This window comes from Acanthochromis polyacanthus, chromosome 20 (genome assembly GCF_021347895.1).
Source record: "Acanthochromis polyacanthus isolate Apoly-LR-REF ecotype Palm Island chromosome 20, KAUST_Apoly_ChrSc, whole genome shotgun sequence".
NCBI classification, from domain to species: domain Eukaryota; kingdom Metazoa; phylum Chordata; class Actinopteri; family Pomacentridae; genus Acanthochromis; species Acanthochromis polyacanthus.
The window spans coordinates 29,201,656-29,228,451 of NC_067132.1; the positions used below are offsets into that span (position 1 = coordinate 29,201,656).

Consider the following 26,796-nt stretch of genomic DNA (forward strand, 5'->3'; position numbering starts at 1 on the left):
TCGATAAACTGCCGAAGCGAGTTGTTGTCAACTCATGAACTGAGAAGAAGTTGCAAAAAAGAGCCTTAAAACCTCAGCAGCAACTGTCACACTGTCCACAAATTCAACAGGTGCATACTAATTAGGTGCATATGACAGAGAAAATGCTTTTCAGGGCACGGGCTGAGCCCTGCTCTGCACTTTTGCTTGTCTAAATCATTGAGGAAGGTCACTTTTGTTCTGTTTACAAGTGCAGAAAGGGCCAACAGTTTCAGTGGGAGGGACTCATATGCACAGTCCATTCTCTGCCAACGATACCATTATTTTATTTTACCTTTCAGTAACTGTTTTGCTTCTACATTAATGCTATATTTATACTCAAATCTTGCATATTGCAGCTTTAATCTTTGTTCTTTACAGCCTTGTTTAGTTTTCCTTGTTTCTCAACGTTCTCCCAAACCAGATGCATTCCAGAACCCTTAAACATTGTTGATTTATGATGCCTAAATGGCAGCTGCAGCTTATTATTCCATGTTTGACGTAAAACTCCACAGCTCCCACACTGCCCCACTTGTGAAACCAAACAGCAACAGAATCGGCAGCAAGCTGCATTTGGATTGACAGCAATCGAGTGTGGGAGGTGTTGGTGGTTTCTGGCGGCAGAACCAAGCCTTGAGTGTTTCTATCCTGAGGGTCCAATCTTAACTTTGAACGAACGGGCTATTGGTTATGGAGAGAGAGGCAGTTTTATTTTGGAAAACACGCATTTTTCGATCACTGTGTGAATCTTTTTTACACCTCCCTGAGCTCAGCACCACTGTTTTTTAAGCAGAAAAACATTTCCAGAGAGCACGTATTCCTGCAATCTACCATTTCTACAGAGAATGCAGCACAGTGGTACACTAAGAGTGGATTATATTTAGAAAGAACCGCATTCAGCCCTGTAATTGTATAAGTAGCACGTTGTACAAAAGACGACACGGCCGTCACAGTTAGCTTTCCCTCCAGCTTGTGCATGTGCTCCTCGGAGAGTCAACTGGCAGCGCTCATGGGTGGGAAGCTGGTGTTTTTCGTGCCGTACCGTTGGATGTGGAGCCCGGACAATACTTTCATTCAGGCGATTGTCAGAGGAGCGTGGATTAACAATAGCAAGCTCTCCCACACACAGACCTTCAACTTCAAAGATGGATTCAGTAGTAAAAAAGCAACAAGCTCAGTTCCCTTCAGGGGGGGTGAATCACAGGAGGTTGAAAGAGAACAATACTTTCATTCAAAATGATCTACAAATCAGAAATACAGGAGGAACACTAGCATTCTGATAAATGCATTGCCTGTCAAACAGCAAAGATAAGAGAGAATTCATCCCTGAGTGACTAAGCATATACAGAAAACTGCAGCAGGACTGCTAAAATACAGAAAACTGAGAATCTTATATGGAAGCTATGTGCAGAAATCGACAGGTTTTTTTTTTTACACGTGCCTCTCAGTTGGTGAGTCAGTTTTAATTTTAAATCTGATTGATTCAAGGAGGTTTGATTTTCTCTGTTCTGATGTTTGGCTGACGAATGCACCGTGACATTTACATCTTAATATTTACTTATTCATGACTATATGCTATATATATATATATATATAATCACCAACATCGACAATGTCTGCATTGCATGGCTGGACTGAATAAACATTGGATTTGACTGTTTTCTGACTTGACTTTACAAGTTAAGATTAAAAAAATACTGCAAGTTTAAATCAAGGTACAAGCAGCATTTCAGCGCAACTTCACAATGCACTTGAGTATACATGTATGTGGTGTGAATGCTGTGAACTGCAATATAATTTAGACTAATTTGAGTGATAAAACAAAAGTTAATTACATTTCTGTTGAACTTGAAATATGTGAGAAAGTCCTAAACTTTCAATACACCGACCTCCGAATTTTTACAGCGAGAATTTTAGCCTCTGCTAACCTCTGAAGTGTTCAAGATTTTCAGGATTATTTAAAAAAGAGAATATGCCAAACAACAGCCCAATACCATCAAAGCATTTCAACCCTTTTAGTTTTGCTCAGAGGATTACTGAAGCAGTCAGCTTTGACTTTAAAGACACAGCGTTCTGGGGAGACTGGAGTCATCATAATTACCCTAACCTGTTCTTTCTTCCAGCGGTTTCAGAGCGGATTCAAAGAATCCATTAGACACCTCAGTGGTGTCTGAGTTCTCAGACTAAAACTTTCCTTTTAAAAATGTCCCACACTGCTATAGCAAACTACAGACCACAAAAACCTAAGATCATGTTTCCTTATTTTGACTTTATTTGTCCAGCATTAAAGTAGAAATACTCGAGTCATACAGATGATTGCCTCATGTCATTGTAGCTGTATTTGTGCGACTTGATATGGCGAACAGATAGCAGTAGCAAAACAACGGGATCAGATCTAAAGCAAGTTTGGTAGACGTGAAAATTGTGGCACTTCTTCTGTGGTAACATCACACCCAGAGCTGATCCTCAACTTCCGACTGACTGTTCGAGAAAAAACCCTCATTCACATGCCGCACAGCGCTAGCAACAAGCAGGTAACCATGGATACACTGCACTGGAACCGTCTTCCTCTCCTTCCTTGCCTTCATCTGCCTCCTGCTCTCTTGAATCTATTTTCTCTTGACCTTCTACTCTTATTTTTCTTCCCATCTTTCTTCTGTCGCACCCTCCTTTTTTTCCTCCACTGTCTTCACGAGTATCAGCATTCTCGTCAGCAGCACGCTCAGCGGCTGCTCGGACTCCAACGAAGCACTTCCCAGCCGGCAGTCGCCATGGCAACGCAGGAGCCCAAAAGAATATCACCATCCCTGGCTCAGACGGTGGTGATCTGGTCGACCACTCTGGTGCTGTCGTTCATTTCGACGCACTCGACCTCCTGCCTCTGGCCCTCCCCTCCGGGCCGGTGACCCCGGCTCTTGGAGGGGGGCAGGAAGGTGAGGAGGGTGGGCAGGAACGCCAGCGTGTGCAGGGCCGAGCATCCGGCCGTGAGGGTGAGGCAGCGGAACAGTGTGCGCGTGAGGTTGGAGCGTACGGAGCCGACAGGCACCAGGGCGACGCTGTAGCAGATGAGCGTCTGCAGGGAGGGAACCCCGTGTCTCTCCAGAGCCACCCTCACCCAGCGAGTCCTGCTTTCACCCCGGCCCGAGGCGAAGCCGCAGAGGAGGGGGCCGCTGCAGTCCGCCGAGTGCCCCAGAGCCGAGATCAAACACAACACGGACATGCAGTCGAGCTCCACGCCCCATAAGGTCATGAAGCCCAGCACTCCGAACTGGACGGAGAGCAGGGTGAGGCCGAGCCAAACGGAAACCAGTGGCTCCACGACCGCCAGCGACGACAAACCCAACAGGAAGAGCACCGCCAACAGTGAGTGTCTGAGCGGGGAGCTGACCGCCGCGGCGTAGCGGTCCAGGTACACAAAGGAAGGGTTGAAGATGAGGAAGCGGACTCGCGAGGTGAGCGACAGGCGGCGCAGCGTGTCCAGCAGCACCGACATCTCCTCACGCTTGTTCTCTGTCGTCTTCGCGACCAGGAAGATGCGCGACGCCGCCACGTCGGGCTCCTCGCCCTGGCCCCGCTCCGCAAATATGATGTCGTCCGCAAAGTGGGCAAACTGCGGCTCGCGGAGGAAGGAGTGGCGGAGCGTGCGGGTGAAGTTCTCCCGCGGCTGGCTGGTGGACTGGTTGTGGTCCGACAGGTAGTTCAGGTACGCCTCCAGCCAGCTGATCCTCTGGAAGCCTTTGGCGTATTCCAGCAGGTCCCGCTGCACCGAGGCGTTCCAGTAGGGGGCGCTTTCGTAGATGTAGAATCCAATCACAGGGGAGTACGAGCTGAAGTAACGCTGCTGGGCGCGGGTGTACAATACCGTTGCTGTGTCCATGGCGACCAGTGCGCTGGGGTCGGAACCCTGGGTCACCTGTTGGCAACAGAAACACATTTGTTACACTCTGGTGTCTTGTATCTGGTGTGAAGACGATTTAATCACATAGAAGACATAAATTTAACACGACGTCACTGCTGTCATCTCGTCCTGGCTGACAAATAAACTTGGTGCAGTTAGAAAACAAGTGCCAATCCTCATAAAGTAAACAGCCAACAGAGCTCACAGCAATCCACAGCAGTCAAATACGGCAGTAATGGAGTCTCATGACACACAGACGATGTTGATGCATTCACTGCACGTCTCATCTGGGCAGCCAAAGAACCGACGCCAAATTTAAGTCATCCATCACGGCCCTGAGAATAAAGGCAGTAACACAACACTCAAACACCAACTACTCTGTCAGCACGGCTCACTTTGTACAACATTGATGTCAGTTTTATAGCAGCAGTGCTTCTGGATGGGCTCCCAGTTTTGTTCACACAGGTGACTCGATACAAAATAGCTGCCACAAGGTTCACATCCTCTCCAGCGATGGCGATAGTATGTGCTGCAATGCACCAGCAGAGATTCCCACACTCAATGCATCTTGATGAGCAGTGAATGTAAACATACTAGCTGCTTTAAACAGAGGGTGACTACAGGTACGCAGGCATTAGACGCAAACCCTCTATTCAGCGTGAAAAGGAAAGCTAGAATTATGTGCTGAGAAGGTTGTTGAGGCTCAATGAGGAAGCAACTACGTGGTACTAGGTCCTGACATGAACCTTTGGGCATGTGCTCTCTTTAAGTGTCTGTCGGTTGTTGGTTTAACTTGTAAAAAAGTCGTCGCTGTATACCAGACGAACATATTTTAGAAGAATTTTCAATGAAAATAATCCCTTCATGACTTAAAATGGCACAGATGTAACTCTACCTTGTTGATCTACATCCTCTACTGTTTAAAAGCTTAGGGTCACTTAGAAATGTCCTCATTTTTGAAAGAAACACAGATTTTTTCTAAGTGAAGATCGCATTAAATGAATCTGAAATATAGTGTAGACATTGTTAATGTGGTAAATGACTATTCTAGCTGGAAAAACCTGATTTTTAACGGAATATCTCCATAGGGGTACAGAGGAACATTTCCAGCAACCATCACTCCTGTGTTCTAATGCTAGCCGAGCCGCGCTAGACCCAGCTCTTAAGACACAAGGGTCTAGGGCCGCTCGACAGGGAGGGAGGCGGGCTAAAAGGTTGTCTTTCAAATCACTCTGCAGCATTTGGGTAGGTATACAACCAATCAGCACAACGAATAGGCTGACGGAGTTCCTAGAGCGCCAGATTGTGGCTAAGTCCCATTAGCTTCCCAACCAGCGGAGCCAACTGGTATATTAAGGATTTGCCATATCCCGTCGGCATAAGTCCAAATACATCTTTCTTCTCAATGAAACACTTCAGTGCCGTCCTTTGTTTATCTTTCAAGTTGAATTTTAGCTTCAAATCTTTAAGGGCTGTGGCCAAAGCCGAGTCCAAAGATAACTGTTTATTGTGCGCCGGTTGTTTCTGTCAGAATCGTCACGCCTCTGTCGTCACTTCGTTACGCCCGCCTTCTGACTCTACACTTCATGGTGATTGGTCCGGCCAGTTTTAGGAGAATCCAGCCTCGAGCCTTATGGAGGGTAACTAGACCCCCCTGGCAGAGAATTAAATTCGTTGCTGTGGGTTGTCTAGCGCGGCTAGGCTACTCTAATGCTACATTGTGTTGGAATATTTGCATGTGCGTTACTGCCACTAAAACAGGACCAATAACGTATGTTCCCATGTTCGATAGTGGTTCTGCCTCTGCTTTGTAACTTATGACAAAGCAACAGACAAAAATAAAGACAAATACGTATTTAAAGGAGCAGTACGCTCCATCAGAAGTGCCTGTCGGATCTTAAAACACTCTGAGAAGCCCCCCTTTTCCAAGAAATTTTGATATGGCTGAGCATTTACATAGATTTTCGATCCAAAAATCCAAATGTGGCATTTCCAGAAGAGACTTTTGAACAGTAGTTTATGTGAAAACAAAAACTTATGGTGGTGTGTGTCTCACCTGCAAGAAGCCCATCAACCCAAAGGAGATGTAAACCAGGTAGAGCAGAACCACAAAAGGCTTGACATAAGTGTTAGTGATCCAGTCTCCATAGCAACGGCGCACACACCCCAGCAGAAGGTGCGAGTCCTGAGGATGAGGGTCCGTGCTCGCCGTGGAATGCGTGTGAGAGTGTGGATGCGTGTGCGTGGAGTTGGCCACGTGTCCGTGCACGCCGGGGTTGTTCGCCGTATGGGTGTGGGCCAGGTTAGGGTTTGGCGTGTGAGCGTGAGTGTGAGCGACCCCATGTGGCGGGTTGGTGGTGGTCTGCGCTTCGTCCTGGTAGCGGGTGTACATCAAACACCGGTACCAGGCCGGCTTAGAGTCCAGCCGGTCCGGTTTGGGGACCCGCCGGCAGAAGCAGCCGTGTCTGTAGCCGGTCTCCAGGTAGCCGGTGAACACCAGGCAGGAGCTGTAGAAGGACAACATGTAAACGTAGCTGATGGTGACGGCGAGGGCGGCGGTGCGGCAGAAGAGTCGCACGGCCTCCATGTTGGTGAGCGGCGAGGCGGCCAGGCCCAGCGTCATCAGGTGGAGCATGGTGGAGCCGGAGAACCGCAGCATGACGTCCTCGAAGACGCTCGCCACGCGCTCCTTCACGTGCTGGTCCTCCCGGGTTCGTCTCCATGACGACAGCATCTCGAAGGAGCCGAAGAGGCCGTGGCCTGACAGGAAACAGAAACGACCACAGATGAAACTCCAAACAATGTTTAGTTTCAAGGCTTTGTAACGCTCTCATAAAGTTCCCACATTTCTAGCTCTAAAAACGTTCTGAGAAAGCTCTGCTGGTAATTTTTTCAGCAGGAAGTTTGTTTTTAGATCCAAGAATGTTGCTTTTAAAGAAAGGACAGTTCTCTCAAGACATTCTAAAAATGCTCCCAAAAATGTTTTCCGAATGTTGCACTTAGAACGTTCCACCTCAAACACATCTGGAGTCATTCTTTGAATGTTGGCTAGAGAACGTTCTCGTCTTTTTTTAACATGGAACAGAATCTGCGGTCCTGACAACGTTCTCAAAACCTCCTCTGAATGTTCCAGTGAAACACGGTCTTCGTTCACGTCTTAGTTCAGTTCTTTCTACTGTTAGTCGTTCTAAAAAGAGGAAGTTCTACCAAGCTCTAGTGATTTTTTCAAGAGAAATTTTTCTTTTGTTTTCAGAATGTTGTTCTTAAAGAAACAGTTCAAAGAAGGCTTTCCAAACATTTTCCGAATGTTGCGCTGAGAACATCAATGCTTTGTTATCATGTAACGTCGTGAGAACATTTACGGAACATCTATGGAAGAATGTTTACCTTTTAAGCATCCTCATGAGTTTGCAGCAAAATGTTTTACCCTTTGATAATACACTACACTACAGGAACATTTGGTTTACAACTGCCTCAGTAACATCTGGAAATATTCTCTGAACGTTCTTGATTTGTTGACACGGAACAGATTCTGTCGTCCTCACAAAATTCTTAAAACATCCTGTTTTAACCTCACAGGAACACTGTTTCAAATGAGAAATATCCTTTAAACATTTTTTGAACATGAGATTCTAATGTTTAGTTTGGAGGTATGTAAGGGAAATGACAGCATAAAGTAGCAACAACACTTTCCACCACTGGTTTTAAGCCACAGAAAGCAGCAAAAAAGCTCCTATGAGCCAATTATCCACCACCTGCTCAGCATCAAACGCCTGACAGGCACAAGCAGCCACTGGCTTGTGACCACAGAGGAGCATCTATCAGCTAAAGAACCAGATAACAAAAAACAAAGCTAAAAGAAGAGCCAATTTTACACCTAATGTTCCTCTGTGTGTCTGCTGGATGGGCAAATGAGCAACTAAAGATTTTTACAAGGTGATAAAATGTCAACGTTACAGCTTGTTGCCCACAAACAGCCAAAAAATTCAATTAAAGCAGCATTAAATTACGTCTGCACAACCACATGTGTGACGTTAAGGTCTTTAAAGTCACACGTTTCCAGCCAATTTATTTCCTTTGCTTTTGTGTATTCATTTCGCCGAATCACACTGTGCATTAACTGCCTTTGAACTGTCCCTCTGTGCATAATGTCTCACTTCAGTCCTGTTTGAAGTGAAGATATGTGAAACGACAGATGTGAGCCAGCGTGAAAAGGCAGTTTTTCTTCTGACGTGGAGAACCGAAGTTGAGAAAATGGATCATCGCTGCTGCAGCAGAGCATGAGAACGCAGCTTAAAGCATGGCTGGCAAACTCATTTCAGTTCAAAGGCCAAGTTCAGCCCAATTTGATCTCCAGTGAACAGTAAAATGACAGCATAATGACCTATAAGTAACCACAGCTCCTAATCTTTCCTTTGTTTTAGTGGAAAGAAGTACATTCTGAAAATGTCCACATTTAAGGAATTATCTTTTTGCAAAACCTTATGAACAATCTGACATTTCTTAGGAAAAATCACGATGTCTCAGTTTATCATTTACACATTACAACTTCCAGATCACAGAGTTTCCACCAAGGAACAAAACATTTAGTCACAGCTATGTGAATGATATAGTATTTTACTTGATGATCAACACTACAAAAGTCAGACAAAAAAACAACAAAAACAAGACAAAATATTACAAAAATTAGACACAAAATAAAAAAAACAAGAAATGCAAGGACAAAAAATGAGACCAACGACACAAAACAAATGCAAAAAATTAGACAAAAAAAGTTGCAAAGCGACAAAAAATGGACACAAACGAGACAAAAATGGCAAAAGCGAGAAACAAAACTACAAAAAATAAACAGCACGAGCGAGACAAAAAACACACCAAACGACCAGAACGATACACAAAACAACAAATAAAGCAAAACACAAAATGACACAAATAAGGCAAAAAACACGAGAAACAAAAAGGAAACGCAAAACAAAAACAAGAAATAAAACGACAAAACTGGCAGACAAACGTCAAAAATCAGACAAAAAAACAACAAACACAAAGCAAAAATATTACAAAAATGAGACACAAAATGACAAAAGAACAATGAGCAATCTAGTATTATATTTTAGGATCACAACAACTTGTCATGGTCTAGAAATGATTTTAGATTTATAGTTTTACTAATTTATAATTTGCAGTTAATGTCTTCTCTGTAATTTTTACTCTTTACAAAGTCGTCCCACCGGCTTACACTCTGAATTTACACAATTAGAACAACATATTTTGAAATCAGGAATAATTTAAGAATAAAATGCGGCCTCTTCCCTGTGTAGAAGTCGAGCTTCAAAGTGCAGCAGTAACTTTTGGACTTTCGCTCACTTTGATGCAAATCAGTTTGCATTAAACACGACGCTCCATCCATGCATGGACTCACGCGTGTCCAGTGGCACGTGCATGCACATACGTGTTCATACGTGTGCAGCAGATGGCTTTTAATGTGATTTTTTTTTTCCCCTCCGCGGTTGCCATGGCCACCGTGAATCACCGGGGACACACATACACCCCCCACTTCCCCCTGCAGTGACCTCACCAAGGCGAAACACTTAACACCTTCGCAGAGGCAAACTGTACCGACACTTGAGGCGTGGGTGCAACACAAAGTCTGCAGCTCTGTAGTGTGTGTGTGTGTGTGTGTGTGTGCGTGCGTGCGTGCATGTGTGTGTGCGAGTTAGACAGAGGATGACAGAGGAAAAGGTGGAGAAGTTAATGCTGCAGAGAGAACAGGAGAACAGAAAAGGAAGGCTGAGGCTTGATATTTACCAGTTCAAGGCAGTTAAACATGCACTTACGTGCACGATCAGGCACCAAGACATGAGGAAAAACTGACAGGACCGTTGTATCACACTGAAAACTCCGGGTTTGGCTTGTTTGCTGCTGCAGAGGAGCAGCACACCAGTGATGCAACCACGACTGTTTCATACCGGGAACTATAATCATGTTTTTGCTTTAAGTAACCCGCTTTTTCACTTAAAGTCAGCAAAACTGATCAAATGCTTCTGTTCATTTCGGCTACATATAACTCCGCTTTAAAGCAACTCCTAAAAGTATCAAATGACAAAAAATTTAAATCATTAATGCTCATTATTTTAGTAAATCTGACACTTATCTACACATAAAATGTAAAAAAAAAAATACTATAAAATAGTGCCTTTTCCCAGAGCCCAGACAGAATCCTCCTTGAAGTGTCAAAATTAGGATAATAAATAAGTTTTAGAGTATAAAGAATGTACTCATGCATATTTTTGTCCGCAACAATTCAAAGACAAGACCCGAAACTATTTGTAATTTCCTCAAACATCTGGTCAAATGTGACAAAACGATGCATTTGTTGGGGAAAGTTAAGGCTAATCCACATTTAATGTGAGCGTTTGAGGCAGCACAATGGAATTAAATCAAAAACTACAGCATCTTTTCATGGTAATATCAGCTTTTCAGCATCAGTGGAGATGTGCGGCACAGAGTTGAGAGGTTAGTCATTGTTGATTTTAGTCTTTTCACAGGATTTGTTGAACAAGAAATGCAAAAAAAACCCCAAACAGAACACCAAATTTATCCTATAAATATTAAGATTCTTTCAGTCAGCAAAGTTGCTGTAAACAAAAAACGACCTTGCGCTGAGCACAGGCGTGTGTTATGCATGTGTACGTTATGTACACACACCGAATCACCTAAATATGTAGCGGGCGGCAGGAAACAGTGGGACTCAGAAACACCCCCACAATTTAATCAGTTGTTCCTTGTGTCACTTCTGATGGATAAGTCCTGGTGGATTTGTAGTCGTATCGCAGTCATGTGATCGTCAGCAGGCAGCTGATGTAGCATTCACTTGTTGTCATGGTTACAGTGACTCCATGTCTATCTTGTGATGACACAGAAATCTTTAACAAATCTGTGGATCCAGACTATAAGCTGCATCACTGTCTAAATCTACTCATTTGGTTCTTGAGTCATTTCTGACCTTCCCTGAAATTTTCATCCAAATCCGTTGGTCTGTTTTTGAGTAATGTTGCAGACAGACAGACAAGCGTACGCCGATTGTCACGTAACACCGTTGTTCCTTGATGAAGTAAAAACAGACAGCTGCATCAGACAAGCTACCTGTAGATATTGTCTTTAAAACCCGGCTTAAAATGACTCATCAAGGATGTAAGTAGCTGCAGATTCTCACCATTATCGGGGGAAATACATCATTTCCCTTGGTTCTTGAGTTTCCTCTAAGCGGGCCTCCTGCGTGGCGGATGCAGGTAATTTGGTCAGCCAGCAGGTCGTCCCCGATGGAGATCCCTAATGCGGTTAGCAAACGGCCATTTCAAGCGGTTAATTTCTGTGTTTACTTTCTGTCTCGCCTGGCAACAAATGAGAAGATTCAAGTGAAGATCATGCAGCAGGGAGCTGTTGCTCTGATGGACGCCGTTTCTCTCAGTCTCTGCAACAGCTGAGGTGGAGACTGAGAAGTTAGCATCAGCCACAGAAGCAGCACTGATGGAAAACAGATGAGAGTTCTCCTTTAAAATCATCAGTTTTCTCCCTTTTTGTGCACAATAGCACACCTAGGGGGCTACTGGGACGGGCTGTTTGCTACTATTTTGTGTCTCTTGTGCCAGCTTTTTAAGTTAACGAGTCCGGTGTGAAACGGCGTCTGGTTCTGAAAGACGCACAAAGTTGTCACAACGCCACGTTTTTTTAAAATATCCTGCATCTCTCCCTGTTCCTAATCCGATGCTTCTCTCTCGCCTCACACTTCCTCCCACCTTTTTCTGTCTGCCCACTTGCATTCTGAAGAATCCTCCTCCTTCCCTGCTCTGCCCGTCTTCCTTCTAGCTCCAGTTTAACTTCATTTTCTGCTCAGAGAATCCTTATCTCCGCCTGCGCTTGGAGTGATATTACACAGAGCCCCCTCTCTTCGTCTCTCGGTTTCCTCGTCTTTTCTGTTCACTCTGCAGCTATTCTCGGGTTGACAGCAGAGTTTCCTCCCCACTTGTTCCGTCTCCTCTCCGGCCCTTCTCCCTGTCTTATCTCTGTCCAAACAAATAAATCAATTCTCTAAATGAATTTAGAATTGAATGAAACTCAGATGAATATACAAGCAGCGATAGAACTTTATTGTCCTCGTTTCACACACAGGCTGCTGCCTAATTAGAATCTAATCAAACAGTCACTGCTTCAGCAGCAGAGATGGTTTGTTAAACTGCTCATAGTTTTTTTTATACTTTAGGTAACAAAGATCAGAAAAACAAACACTGCTAAATTCTCATGTGTAGACAATGTTTGGTAAGAAACTAAATTTCAACACCAGCAGGAATAAATGTGGAAAACTCATCACCAGAGCAAGTGGCTGCTTTTACATGGTCGTTTTTTGTTGTTACCGCCCAGCAAAACATCGTTTTCCGGGAGGTATTGTTTTGAGCTGCATGGTCTTGGTTGGTTGATTGGTTGCTTGTTTGTCTGTAACACTTTGGTTTCCGCGCGATAACTCCATAAAATATTGACGTAGCCTCACCATATTTGGTACACAGCTGAACCATAATAAGACACAGGTCAGGTTTGCATTTGGTGACCGTGACCTCATTTTCAAGGTCACAGGGGTCATCTTTGTCGCTGGGCGGTCCAAGTTTGGTAAAACTTCTAGTTTTTTTTTTTTTTTTTTAATTTTCAAGTTTCTTATGAGTTTTTCTTGTAAAAAAATGAGGTAATGAATTTAAAAAATGTTTAAAAACTTCACTGTGTGCAAGTTGTGGGAACAATTCTTTGGAAAACGAGGTAAATAGTTGATAGGGTAATCAATTTAAAAACGGTTTAAAAATGTCATTGTGTAGTTACTTGTCTGCTTTGCTGGTAAATTAAGACAATTATTGGCGTGGTACTGCTACCAGCTGTTAGCATGAAACCAGTGGCAAGATGTGAACTGAGCTGTTCACATGTTTGCATACATGTGTTCCAGTCTGCATCCTCATGCTATGAACAAATATGGAACACAAGAACAGAGCTGGTGGTCAGAAAGTCTAGAATCTGCAGGATTTAGAGTGTCAACGTGAACGGCTCCATCGATCGGTTAATGTAACTGTCCAAAAGATTTATAGTTTCAACGTTAGTTATTATTTTTTGTCGTCATTTTATAAATTATTGAAATCCTATGGTCATTACAACTAATTTAAAGCACGATAAATACGATGTTGAGAAAGGTGACACCTTTAAAACGTGATGCTGTTTTACAACGCTCATTTGATGGAGGACGAAACAAGTCACATGATCACAGCTTACTTTTGGGGGAGTCAGATGTAGTACGGCTGAGGAGGAAAATGCCAGAGAGGAAATGATACGGCCTAAAAAGCATGCTGTAATTGTGACTATTAGGCTTTATTTGTTGGCATTATTTGTTGTCGCAAGCTAGCATATCGGACCCATCTAAAGACAGAAAACCAACTTGAAAGACTTACTTTTGGAATCCGTCCAATTAGAGGCACTTTTTGTGTATATCTGAAATGTTTTTGTACGTCTTTATTTTCATAGCTTTCATGGTGTGGGCTGACTGAGGAGAAAATAAATGTTTAAAGACATCTGTAGGATGTGTGGCCTCCATGACATCGGACCAGAGTAGCTTCAGTTGATATGCTCTCATGCATTCAAACTCTCACTGGTCGGAAATCGCTGGTCTTACTTTAACAAGAAAAGCTCTCCATGAATAGCCTTCCAGGATTAAAATATTACTTTGGAGTAGTTCTAACTTATTACTCTGCCAAGTTATGTGACGATCAGCGTCTGTCTGTCCGTCTGTCTGTCCGTCTGTTCGTCTGTGTGCAACGTTACTCAAAAATGGAGTTTGGATAAAATTTTCAGGGAAGGTCAGAAATGCCACAGGGACCAAGTGATTAGATTTTGGCAGACGGACAGGACCTTAATCTCTTGGTCCCATCCGTTAGAAATCAGACAAGGAACATTTGATTAAATTGTGCGTCCGCTACATATTTAGGCTACACGATTCGGTATCTGTACGTAACATGCACATGCACAGATTAAAAGTTTAATCTGTTGGAAATGATACGACGACTGAGCAGACTTGATGGAGTGCTGTGCTCACTGAGTGCTTTTCTTCTGTAATGTGTAGTGAATGTTTCCTCAGAGTCGGCTCCAAACTAACCCACAGCTACAATGATTAGTCAACCAGTCGACTATTTTAGGAGTCAGTTATTCAGTTTTAGTAATCATTTAGGGGAATAAAAGCCAGAATTGTTTGATTCCAGTTTCTTCAATGTGAATATGTTCTCGTTTCCTTTCTCCTCCCACATAAAACTGAATATCTTTGGTTTGAGACATTTAAGGACGTCATCTTGGACTTTAATCATCATTTAAGACCATTTTCGGACATTTTTCTTTAGAAATAAATGAATCAATCAAGAGAATAATTGTTAGTCTGATTGACACCATGTCAAAGAAGTCACTGGTGTGGCTTTGTTTAGCAAAAATGCATTTGCAGATCTATCCCAGCTCATCAACCAAAATGGCAAATCACCAAAAAAAACACGACAAACTAATTTACCTGTTCCTCAATCACCAGTTAATATAGTTCTATTTTCAGTCTGTTTGAATTTCAGTGTAAAACAACAGGTTAAAATGATTTAATACGCTGTAAATACTATTTTTTGCCAATTTGGAATTCATTTAGGTTAATAAGGCTAGCAGGTCGAGTTCTCCGTGCCAAAGTGAGTTCATCCAGAGATAACATGCAATCGATTGGTTGAAGAGCACGCATGATTTCACTCAACCAAGAATTTCTCTGATCGACAACAGTACAACCCTTAAGTCCTGTGACGGATTGAATCCAGATGTCCTTCCTTTAGTCGTGCATTTTTCAGTAGGCTACATCCGAAGGACTAGTGGTCAGTGAACCTGATGAACGCTGGATGAGGCCATTCCTCAACACTCCATAGAGTCTACGAGCCTGTAAGTGCATGGAAATCCGCACATCTGGATTCAGCCATGGGTGGATAATGTAGGGCAGGGAGAGGCTGTAGGCCCCAGGGCTGTTTAAGTTAAGTAATCAAATATTCAAAATCACTGGTGGAAGTGGTGCCACATTCTAGCAGAGACTCAGAGCCTTATGGTGAGGAGACTGGGGCGGATGGATGGGACAACAAAGCGCTGGACATAGGTGCAGAGGACCGCTGTTTGGTTCTTGTTTCCCAAAAACAGGCAGCATTGATTTCTGACTGCCAAGGTTCCCTTAACCCCAGAAGCCCTCAGCTATTTCTATTTTATCTTTATTATTTTTGCCTGAAAATACATCCTCTAATCCAGTTCCTAACAGCTCCACAACTGTAAGGGCAAAATGAACAACCTCAGGCTTCATGGATCACAGACAAGAGGGAATTGTGTAATACAATAAGTCTCTACGTCCCCCATCACCAAGCCAGGGTAAGGTTTGAAAAAACACCAGCAAAAATTGACATTTTTCCTTTTTTCTTTAGAGAATAAACCACAGACTCAACAGTGAGTCCAAGAAACTGATGTTAGTGAAGCTGTTCTAATATTCTGTACATGCTGTGCTCAGGAAGCTTCAAAAAGTGGCAGCAGGTTGCATTGTAGCAAGAGATATGGGTGCAGAAAGTTCAGAAAGTGGTTGCATTATCGGAAAGTGAAGTATTTTCACTAAAACTAAACAAGTTTGCCAAACCTTAACTGCAGTCGCGCCACATCAAAAACCATTATCAATCAGGAAGGAAATGATGAACGACATACTAAGTCATTAACTATTTTAGAGATGTAAAATAGTGTGACTTCGTTTCAGACTCCAGTTCAGGAGCTGCAACGTAAAAACTGACTTGTAAAACCTTTAGTTTTTTGCCCACAGTCAGATAAGATGCTATTATAGTGCCATCATCCTCCCTCCATCAGTAAGTCAAGTTCATGCCCTACCACTTGTCAGTCATTTTGATGCTCTGTCTACTTTGAAATGGCATTCAGCCTGAGGCGGGCATCTGCAAAACCCATCACAACCAAGTATTGAAAGAGCAGACGGGGAACACAGGCAGTCTGCAGCGTAAAAGCAACGACAGCGTTCTACCTGCTGCGCATTAGCATCACTTTTCTTTGATTTCTCTCAGCTTTTATCTGTTGTTGTTCCCTGCACTCACCAACCATACAAGAGTTCAACAGTATGCACCAAAAAGGCCCTGAACATAAATATATCAGCTTGACACCTACCGAGCATGACGAAAGGGATGCCCAGGTATGTGGAGTTGTAGGTGGCCCCGGTCAGGTTGAGTATTCCAGCAGCAGTGAGGCCTGACAGTGTGATTGACAGCAGAGCCAGGAGTCCCAGCCAGGGCTTGGACCTCACACAGTCCCTCATAGAGCAGCAGAGGAGGGCCAGGACCCCACAGACTCCCAGGCTGGCCAGCAGGGGGCGCCGTGCCAGCACAGAGGAGAACTGGAAGTCTGTCCTCAGAGAGGAGGAAGTGGACGGGTAGAGCCCCAGCTTCGGGTGCAACGCCGCAAAGTGCTGCAGCTCGGCGCAGAAGGCCTTTTCCCACTGGCTGGCCACCCGGTCCATCAGGCCGCCTCGGGCTTGGAGGTAGTAGGTGAGCTGCAGCGCCCTGGCAGAACGGACGCCCTCCCCCCTGGCTCCCGTCCCCTGAGCTCGCACCGCCCCGCTGGGACCCCAACCCTGGACGCCGCCCAGCTGGTGGCCGATGTACGCCTGCCGCCCGTCCGCCAGCTGGGTGATCGGGTACCGCAGGACCGGGATGGACCGGTTGGAGGCGCGAGCCGCCTGGATCTCCTCCATGGCGCGGATGATGTCATCGATGATGCAGACGTTCTTGTCGTCAGGGAGACAGAGGTAGGAGAAGGAGTAGTTGAAGCTGTTGAAGCCCGTGGCAGGGACCGTCACCTGCATCTGGTAGATCCGCCTGTGGAGCTACGAGCAGACAAAACAAGAACAGAAGGAGGTTTCAGGGTGGCTGATTGTGTCTAAAGGGCTAAAAGTGTGACTGACTCACTCACTACTTTGTGTTCTCATCGTTTGTCTGTGTGAATAACAGGGAGAGATGTGTGCATTACTCAACAGAGTAACAATAGTTGTCTCCGAGTCCTCCTCCGTTTCTATGGCGAGAAGACAACAGTGCCAGCATCCACGGCGCTGGTTACTAGGCAACAGGCCTGATGCTGGTCTCTACCACAGTGAACATTGGACAGAGCTGTCTCCTACCTCAGAGTGCTGCAGTGGCTTCAAGGGAGGGTGTCTGCAGGAAGGGCTCTTCAAAATGGTTTTTTTCTGAAAGTTACCTCCTTGCACCAACCTGGACTACGATTTGTTGGAAAGTACAGACACTTTTACAGCCAAATTATTCCAATATGTCATTATTACGGTTAGCATTTAGCCTTAAAATCCACAATACATGGTCCTCAAGTGTCTTAAATTAAAGCCCAATTTGGTATTTCTTATCTTATTACCTGAACGCAAACTTGCATAAAGAACCAGATAAATTCATGGCAACAACAGGACAAGTTAAAGAGTAAATACAAACACAAAATGCAGCCTTTGTGATTTGCTGATTTCATAGTTTCAAACTGTGATTTTGATTTGGCATCAGTTAATTGTACAGGAGTGTTTACCACACTGTGCAGCACTCTCCATCATCCTTCATTTAAGAATAAATCCCCAACAGTGTCACCAGCGAAGCATCCCCACACCATCACACCTCCTCCTCCATGCTTCACGGTGGGAACCATGCATGTAGAGACCATCAGTTCACACAGAGACACGGCAGGTGGAACCAAAGATCTCAAATTTGGACTCATCAGACCAAAGCACAGATGTCCACTGGTCTAATGTCCATTCCTGGTGTTTCTTGGCCCAAACTAATCTCTTCTGCTTGTTGCTTTTCCTTAGTAGTGGTTTCTTAGCAGCTATTTGATCAGAAAGGCCTGATTGGTCAGTCTCCTCTGAACAGCTGATGTAGAGATGTGTCTGCTGCTAGAACTCTGTGTGGCATTTATCTGGGCTCTAATCTGAGCTGCTGTTAACTTGTGATTTCTGAGGCTGGAGACTTGGATGAACTTATCCTAGCAGCAGAGGTGACTCTTGGTCTTCCTTTCCTCGTGTCAGCCAGTTTGTTCGCAGCATTTGATGGGTTTTGTGACTGTACTTTGGAATGCATTCAAGGTTTTTGTAATTTTCCACATTGGCTAACCTTCAGTTCTTAAAGGAATGATGGATTGTCATTTCTCTTTAGCTGATTGGTTCTTGCCATAACATGGATTCTAACAGTTGTCAAATAGGGCTGTCAACTGTGGACCAACCTGACTTCTGCACAACACAACTGATGGTCCCAACCCCATTAAGAAGGCAAGAAATTCCACAAATGAACCTTGACAAGCATTTCAGGGGACTACCTCATGAAATTCATGGTGAGAAGACCAAGAGTGTGAAAAGCAGTAATCAAAGCAAAGGGCGGCTACTTTGATTACTATCTAAAATATAAGACATGTTAAGAGTTACTTCACAATTGTTTAGTTGCTGCATAATTCCATTTATCTTGCTTCATAGATTTAATGTCTTCAGTGAGACTCTACAATGTAGAAAGTAGTAAAAATGAAGACAGACCATTGAATGAGAAGGTGTGTCCAACCTTTTGATGGTAGTGTACATGTAAAAAAAGCATGACTTTTGCCTTTCTGAGCCCTTACTGCTACCTAGTGGTGTATGATGAATAACTTGCGGGACTACAAAACAAAAAGTGACATTCTGAGTTTGACATTGTTCCATATTGTGCCACACAAACATACTTTGGTTTGTTGAGATGCGGTTTCTTGGCAACAGCAGGAAAGTTTATGGAACTGTAAGTCATCTACATTAAACATCTGGACATCAAGAACATCTGCACCAACTTTTGTGCCAATTCTTTTGATGGATGTCAAGATACTGAGCTGGATATGTGAATACTTTGACCTGCTGGTGACACATGATAGATAGCAACAGGACGAGCAAAGTAATCGCTTTTCAGCCTCTGGGAACCATGAATGTCTGCACCCCAATTTACACCAAACCGTTTACTGCAAAAAGTTGAAATGTTGCTGGTGTAAGATCCAAAGTGTTGGACTGAAATTGACAATTCCAATAAAGAAAACTGCATGAATCCAGCATTTCTGAGCCCCTACTGTTGAGCAGTGGGGCTCTTATGAATAACTGGAGCTAGTTTCATGAAGCTAAAACATCTACAGCAGTGCTAGGGCCACTCTTTGGGAAAAGAAAATGCAAAAAAAAGCAGCAGTAAGGGTTGGGTTTTTCATGTTTCTAGTCTCTAAATTCACTATTCTGCTTGATCAGTGAGCATTTTTTTATTGGTGAAAACACCACAGAGTGCCAATTTATTTACCAACAAAAGCTTAAATACTGTAACACAATGCAGTCAATGGGTGTGACTCACAGTTCACACTCTTATTGCAAGTGGAAATCCTGTCTAGTTCTTTCGCTGACTACCACCGATAGCGCTCTCTCTGCCAACACACACCGCGGCTTAGTGCGTGCAACAAGTCCAGACCCATTCTCAAAGGGATGTGGGAAAGCTTCTGGGTAAATGGAAGAACTCCCACAGTGAGGGCAGGTCGAGAGCAAGCGAAGACACACACAGAAAAAACAGGGAAAAATACAGAATCGTGAAGCTCTCAGATGATATGTAACCATGTAAGATTATGTAACGATGGAGTTATCCTTTCACGGCGCTCTCTTTTCTGCACCAACCTGTTTCTCGCTCGCAGTAAACGATGCACTGGACGAGCTGCTGTCTAACTATGGCAGACCTCTACGGACTAGAAACTGCGTTCTGGGTTTATGCAAAGTGGGTCAGAAGAATCTCTGACAAACTTCCATGGACTGTGCATTTACAAAGACAACAGAGCTCGATGTTTCAGGACTGCCTGATTACAGCCTCGTGAAATCGTTTATCTAATTGCTCTGGGGGCTAATTGTCTTTACCTCACCGAGGTAAACCAACGTGGAAAGGAGGCCTCCGAGCTGCAGCTGTGTGATAGAGAAGCTCTGCATCGTAGCCGTAGAGGTTGTTATTCCAAAGGGGACTGTGGTTGCTCTGCTTAATGACTATCAATCACTGAGAATGAGAAGGAGAGACAGCCTGCATATGCGCCCTGACCTGCACACATTGACCTTTCTGTGTGTGTGTGTTTCTGAACGAGGTTTGTTTTTAAAGCTGGATGCTGCAGCTGAGCCTCTTTTTGATGTATATGCTGTGATTTAAAGGGCACAGATGCTTAATTGTTGAATATTTTACCTGTCAAGCAGCTTCTCTGAGTCCTTAAACCACTGTTTCTTTATGTTAGTGTATGTGTGTGTGTGCCTGAATACAAAAATGCCTCAAAAACACCATGGGCGAGGCCTTGTATTGCATTGTCTCTCTTATACAAACAAACTGTAGGCTTCATGTATTTGACATTTGCCTTTCCAGCACAGCTTTCTTGCATTCTTCCCTCCTTTATTTTGATCGTCATGTCACCTTTAAGCACTTCTCATTCATTTTTCTTCATTTATTGGTTGATTTGTCAACAAAAATCCACATTTAAACTCTCTGACTTTGCAGAAATTGCTTGTAAATGTGATTAAAATCAGATGTTGCAGCATGCAGGTCAGAATGAACGTTTGTTTTTAAGGCTGGATCCTGCAGCTGAGCCTCAGTTTCTGAAGTATACTCATTGATTTAAGGGGCACAGATGCTAAATTGTCAAATACTTTACCTTTAAAAGGGATTCAATGAGTCCTTAAATCATTGTTTCCTGTTTTTTATGCATGTGTGTGTGCCTGAGTATGAAAAGTGGTCAGATGAGGCTTTTAAAACACACAAATTCCATCTATTGTATTATTTTTCTGATACATGCATACAATAGGTCATATATATATATTTGTCATTTCCCTTTTTAACATCGTTTTATTGCATTTTTGCCTGCTTTAATTTGATCATAATGTTACTTTTAAGCACTTTCCATTAATTTTTCTTCATTTATTGGTTGATTTATTTGCAGAAAATCACATTTAAACCCACTGACTTTGTAGAAATTGTTTGCAAATGTGATTTAAATCAGTTTGTTGTCTGCAGGCTAAAATAAAGGTTTGTTTTAAAGGCTGGATTATAAGTTTTTGACATAAACATTGTGATTTAAAGGGCACACATGCTAAATTTTCAAATATTTTACCTTTCAAGAGGATTCAATGATTAAATCACTGTTTTTGTGTGTGTGACTGAAAAACTCCATTTCTATCTGTTGCTGCACTTCTCATGGTATTTGCCTCTTTAACATGACTATTTAATTGCTTTTGCTTTATTTTTTATCATTATCTTACTTTTAAACAGTTTTCATTCATTTCCTGTTTGATTTATCTGCAGAAAGAAACATTTCAGCTCACTGACTGCAGAAACGGTTTGCACTGTGATCAAAGTGTGATAATGCAGAGTGCTGCGTACCTTCAGAATGGTGTCCAGGTGAACTGGGTCCAGCACGCTCCCCTTCCGGGTAGTGAGGATCACGCGCCCGTACCGGCCCGGTGTCTGCAGGTCGGAGTAGAGCGCGTGCTTGGAGCGGTTCACGGGGAACAGGCTGTCCACCAGGTTGCCCTCGATCTTGGCCAGGCTGTGTTTGGGCGCCAGCAGGCTCTCCACGTCCTCCTCCACGCGGTACCGGCTGAAGCTGGCGCCCAGCAGGATGGAGAGGAGCACGGGCGCCGAGGCGAAGAACACCGGGTGGCTCGCCACGAACCGGCCCAGCGCGTGGAACGAGGTCCTCAGGCCCGCGTGCAACACCTGGCGCAGCATCCTAGCGCGCGGCCGCGGCTCGAGCCTCTCCCACCGACCGGAAAGCCCCGGAGCACTGCCGAGCATCAGGGGCCCACGGACGCATCGGTGGGGCCCCGGTGACGCCGGCTTCGGGGAGAGGACCGATCTCCCTCCCCCTGCGCAGGAGGGTCACCAAGCCGGGGAGAATCCGAGCCTCCTCCGGTCACAGGGGCGCCCCTCTCCCCGGGGTTCTCTCATCCGCTGGAAGAAGCACAGAAAGCAGCCAAATGAGCCAGCATTTCTCAGCCCTGACACCCTGCTTCACACCAACAGCCTCTACACTCTGCTGCGTTCAGCGCAGCCTGCGGACCGCATGGCTCCGTGCGCAACACAAAATCGCAGAGTGCGCTCATGATTACACTTGTTAAGCGTCTTCTCCGAAAATTGTTTAAGAAAAAAACTGTATCCCAGTAGTTGCAGAGGAGCCACAGTGTAGTTGCACTCACACTGAAGCCACGCTGTACATACCTAAAGAGGGGAGCGGGATGGAGGGGATCATCTGACTCACACCGAGACCTGATCCTGCCGCCGGTCCGTGCGTCCAGCTCCACCCTGCATCACCAGGGCGCCACGCAACCTGCTGGGTGGGTGGGTGGGTGGGAGTCGCACGGTAGGTGACGCGGTGTGCACGCACCGGGGTTGCCGCTAGAGCTGCTGGTCAGATCAGCCTTGCTCTGGGTTTCCCTCTGCGGCAGAAGGCGCTCCGTCGTCCGGCCTCTCCTCTCCTCATCGCCCCGGTGGTTTGGCGGAGCCCCGGTTCATCCGCCACTAATTACCGGCTTTCAAACCGGGGACCGTCTCTCTCTCTCTCTCTCCCTCCCTCCCTCCCTCTCTGCCTCCTTTGCACCGCCCTCACGACCCGCTCCCAGCCCTCTCCCTCCGCCCCGCCTCTCGCCGCTCCGCGCCGCTGCGATGCAGAGAAACGAACGGAGAGGAGAGATTTCGAGGAATTCAGGTGTTTTTAGTGGCGTTTATGTTGGAGAAAAACTCTGCTGTTGTCTGAATACTAATCTTATACTATCACGTAATGGGATTTCTGCAGGCTTGACTCATATTAATTAACATTTTCACGCCTCATGGGATAACATGCTCTGGTTATTTTGCAGCATTTGGAGCAACTTTACCGAATTTAACGCATTTGTCCTTCTCGCAGACGCATAAAGCATCTTGCTGTTGTGTAGCAAGTTGCCATGGAAACCGGACAAATTACTTTTTTTTTTTTTTTGCCAGCCCTTGTTCCTATAGCAATAGTGATGCCACCCATCCCCCCTCCAAAAACACACACTGCACACACACACTCCCTGTCACACACACCTGCTGACTCTCAATCTGCTTCTGGTGTGGAGGTGTCTGATACAGTGGCATTAAAAGCAAAAGTGACAGAAGAGAGGAGGAGGAGAAGTGGAGATAATAATTAGTGCAGACAGACAGAGATCACACTAGTTCTTGTTTTGTTTGCGTGTCTGTTTGGATTTAGACAGCATGGGACCGTTAATGGCTCCTTCCTCTCCCCTGATATCATAAATCAAGGATGTTTGGATTAAAAACAGACAACCAAGAAAAGCTCTTTATGCCCTGTGTTTGGGGCTGATTGAAAACAAATGGTATATTACAGAAACATAGGCTTTCTACAAGAGGTGCCACACTGGTAGAGGTTAACTATTTACACCCATTACTTCAACTTAGAGCACATCTTTAGCGCAGGATGAGTCAATGAATACATCAGCTCTTTATTGTAAGAAAGCAGATTTTGGTGGACCACTGGTGTCCAAAAATATTAAAGAATCGTAGAATATTTCAGCAGTTCAGGTGCCAAAAATAATGGAGAATAACCTTCTCATAAAAAAACTAATTTTCCATTACAACAATACATTTTCTAGACTTTATTTGCCATGATATTAAGCACATTTTTTTCCTTTTACTGGTCAAAGAAGGATGTAAGGATGACGGAACTGTAAGTCATCTACATTAAACATCTGGACATCATGAACATCTGCATCAAATGTTGTGCCAATTCTTTTGATGGTCCAAAGTGTTGGACTGAAATTGACAATTCCAATAAAGAAAAAATCCAGCATTTCTGAGCTCCTACTGCTGAGTAGTGGGGCTCTTATGAATAACTGGAGCCAGTTTCACTAAACTAAAACATCTACAGCAGTGCTAGTACCAGTCTTTGGCAAAAGAAAATGTAAGAAACAATGATAAAGGTTGGATTTTTTAAGTTTCCACTCTCTAAACTCAGTACTCTGCATGATCAGTGAGCATTTTTCTATGGTGAAAACACCACAGAGTGCCAACAAAAGCTGAAATTCTGGAACACAACGCAGTCAGTGGGTGTGACTCATAGTTCACACTCTTATCGCAAGTGGAGATCCAGTCTAGTTCTTGCTCTGACTACCACTGATAGCACTCTCTCTGCTGGTTTACTTGTGTGTTCTTGGTGGTTCTGAGATCTGGCTCCTCTGCTGTGGAACCAGCTCTCAGTTTGGATTCAGCAGGCAGATGCTGTCTCTGCTTTTAAGCCTGGGATTAAAACTTTACTTTTTGATGGAGACTGCCTCAGGTGATCCTGAACCATCCCTTAGTTGTGCTGCTATAGGTCTAGACTCCTGTGGGATTTCCCATAATGCAGTGACCTTCTCTCCATCATTCCAGGTTGCCATCGTTTAGTCCTTTTTCCCCTCATAGTTTACATTTTGTCCTATCTGCAGGTATCTGTAGCATCTGGACCAACAAGTTTCTGATTTGTGCTTACTGGCCTGCTGTTTATTATCCTCTCATGCATTGTTTGCCTAATTTTTCCTGCTAAACTTTTCTCTTGCTCATCTTTACCCTTACTCCAAGGGCCTCCACCCAGTCAAAGCAGACATCTGTCATCCCTGAACCTGATTCTTCCAAAGGTTTCTTCCTATTTAAAGGGAGATTTTTCTTCCCACGGTCACCAAAGAGCTGCTCAAAGGGAATCTTTGCTTTTGTTGGGTTTCTCTCTATAATATAATCTTGTAAGGTCTTCATCTTACTATGTGAAGGGCCTTGAAATAAGTCATATACTTTGTGCTATATACACTATGGTCACCCAGGCAATTTTGTATGTTCCAGGAAAACTCACACTTTTATCCACATGCTAACATAACTGTACAAATAATTTCTAATCATCAATGAGTCCTGGTCATTTCTAAGTGCTTTGACTGGTAGTGTAAGTAAAACTGGCCTGAATTGAAGTGTTAAAATGAGATTTTGTTATTGCATTTGTAGCATGAAAAACCAAAACCTTCCATGCCATTTCAGTTTCCTTGATGAAAATCTCCTAAAAATATGATTGAGTCACGTTTTTTAACTAGGCAGTACACACATGCATCTTTACTATGCATCTTAATAAAGATGGTATAATTTACCTGTGGAGCCTCAAAACATCCAATTGCATTTGGTTTCTTCCTTGCAGGTCTGCGCAGAGTGTTTGATTTTCTGTTAATAATACGCTCAGATGTGATGCTTTTTTAGCAGCCAGGATGGAAGTTCTGGACGTCGGATTCAAACTGGCATGAAGTAAACAGCGATCTATCCAAGCTGCCCTATAATGTGGGCGACTGAGCAGAATCACGACGATGTGAAATGGACAAGCTTAAAGCACTTCAAGGAATATCCACGAGGGCTCCGAAATCCTGATTAAGCAGCTCAACCCACACCTGCATGGTGTGAAGATGAGACAAAAAACAACATCCTGCGACCACCACTTCCTAGAAAAAGTTGGAAAAAAAACAGAGAAATGCAGGGGAAAAAAACATCTGTGTGCATGTTCTAATCCATTATTCAATTAAGCCTCTATTAGCCTTTATCCCCATTAGCAGTCCTGTGAGAGACGAGCGGTGAAGGAATGAATGAGTAAGCGTCTCCCGAGGGAGGAAGGAAGAGCAGAATAGAAAATGAAAGACCGCAGAGATATAGGGGGCTCGGGGCAGTTTCCTGATAACAAAAGTACTAATTAGTGTCGCTAAATGATTTATAGAAATCAAAAAAGCGTGTGTGTGTGTGTGTGTGTGAAGGATGGAAAGAGGAAGGTGAGGAGAATGAATGGAGTCCAGTCTTTTTTTTTTCTTCTCAGGCTATTTTCTGCACCTACAGAGTCCAAATCCTCCAGGGGTTGAAACCTGCAGCCAACAAACACACTTCTACACTTCAGCACACACAGGAGATGGACAGCTGATAGAAACCATATCAGCAGGAACAGTGAAAGCACCTCTTAGGATTTTTACTGTCGACAGGCTGTCATTTGCGCCATATTTGGCATCGGTCCCATGTTTGTCCATCTTCCCTCCATTATTAAAGAAAGCAATATGGACACAGCAGATATTCATGAATAAGGCTCCTCTCTGTGTTCGTACTTTCTCCGAACCCGCCCATCCTTCTTTTTCCTTCCACCCCTCCCCTCCCCCAGTCCATCTGTTTTGGTGGAGGCCATCCATTAATAAAGAGCCTGTCCTTTCATTTCTATTTCCCCTCCTTCTGTATTATTTATTTACCCATCTATCTGTCTGTTACGGTGGGCAGATAGGGTCGCTGGATGAACTTTACTCATCACGGGACGAGAAAACTCCAACTCAGACTTCTCAGCCATGTAAGGGGAATGGAAATGAATATGTTCAATACTTTAAACTTACAATAACATTCTGTAGAGTTGTTGATTGGCAAATTCTCAGATTTAAAAAAGTGGGATGCTGCAAACCTGCCTGATCCGAGAAGTTTGGTAGGAGTGGAGCATGATGGTTGGAGTTATCCATCCATCATCTATACCCCACTCAATCCTCATTAGGGTCATGGGTGGGCTCTACCCTATCCCAGCTGACTTAAGGCGAAGACAGGAAACACCCTGGACAGGTCACTAGTCTATCACATAAGGCACTTTTTCCACCGACTCGGCTCGACTGGGAGGGAGCCAGAGTAGCAGGAGAAAACCCACGCATGCACAGGGAGAACATGCAAACTCCATGCAGA

The 26,796-nt window shown here is 44.2% G+C and overlaps 1 protein-coding gene across 2 annotated transcripts; it reads right to left on the bottom strand.

The window, feature by feature from the left end:
• Positions 1 to 2,267: 2,267 nt before the first annotated feature.
• Positions 2,268 to 22,625, bottom strand: ptchd1 (patched domain containing 1). 2 transcript variants are annotated; one of them, XM_022217504.2, is made up of 5 exons: positions 22,273 to 22,625; positions 21,436 to 22,005; positions 16,163 to 16,877; positions 5,973 to 6,676; positions 2,268 to 3,931 (listed from the first exon to the last, which is right to left on the bottom strand). In XM_022217504.2, exons 2-5 carry the CDS (start codon positions 21,847 to 21,849, stop codon positions 2,831 to 2,833), a joined length of 2,934 nt encoding a protein of 977 aa, XP_022073196.1. In that variant the 5' UTR covers positions 21,850 to 22,005; positions 22,273 to 22,625; the 3' UTR covers positions 2,268 to 2,830. The 2 variants fall into 2 exon arrangements, with proteins under 2 accessions (XP_022073196.1, XP_051796418.1); XM_051940458.1 differs by having other exon boundaries at positions 21,436 to 22,625.
• Positions 22,626 to 26,796: the final 4,171 nt, after the last annotated feature.

Bases quoted from the DNA above. Each gene is read 5' to 3' on its own strand.
- ptchd1 (XM_022217504.2), bottom strand. From the start codon at position 21,849: ATGCTCGGCAGTGCTCCGGGGCTTTCCGGTCGGTGGGAGAGGCTCGAG. The intron at 16,878-21,435 runs GTACGCAGCACT...GTCTGCTCGTAG, and splicing joins ACCTGGACACCATTCTGAAG to CTCCACAGGCGGATCTACCA. The intron at 6,677-16,162 runs GTAGGTGTCAAG...GTTTCCTGTCAG, and splicing joins CATCCCTTTCGTCATGCTCG to GCCACGGCCTCTTCGGCTCC.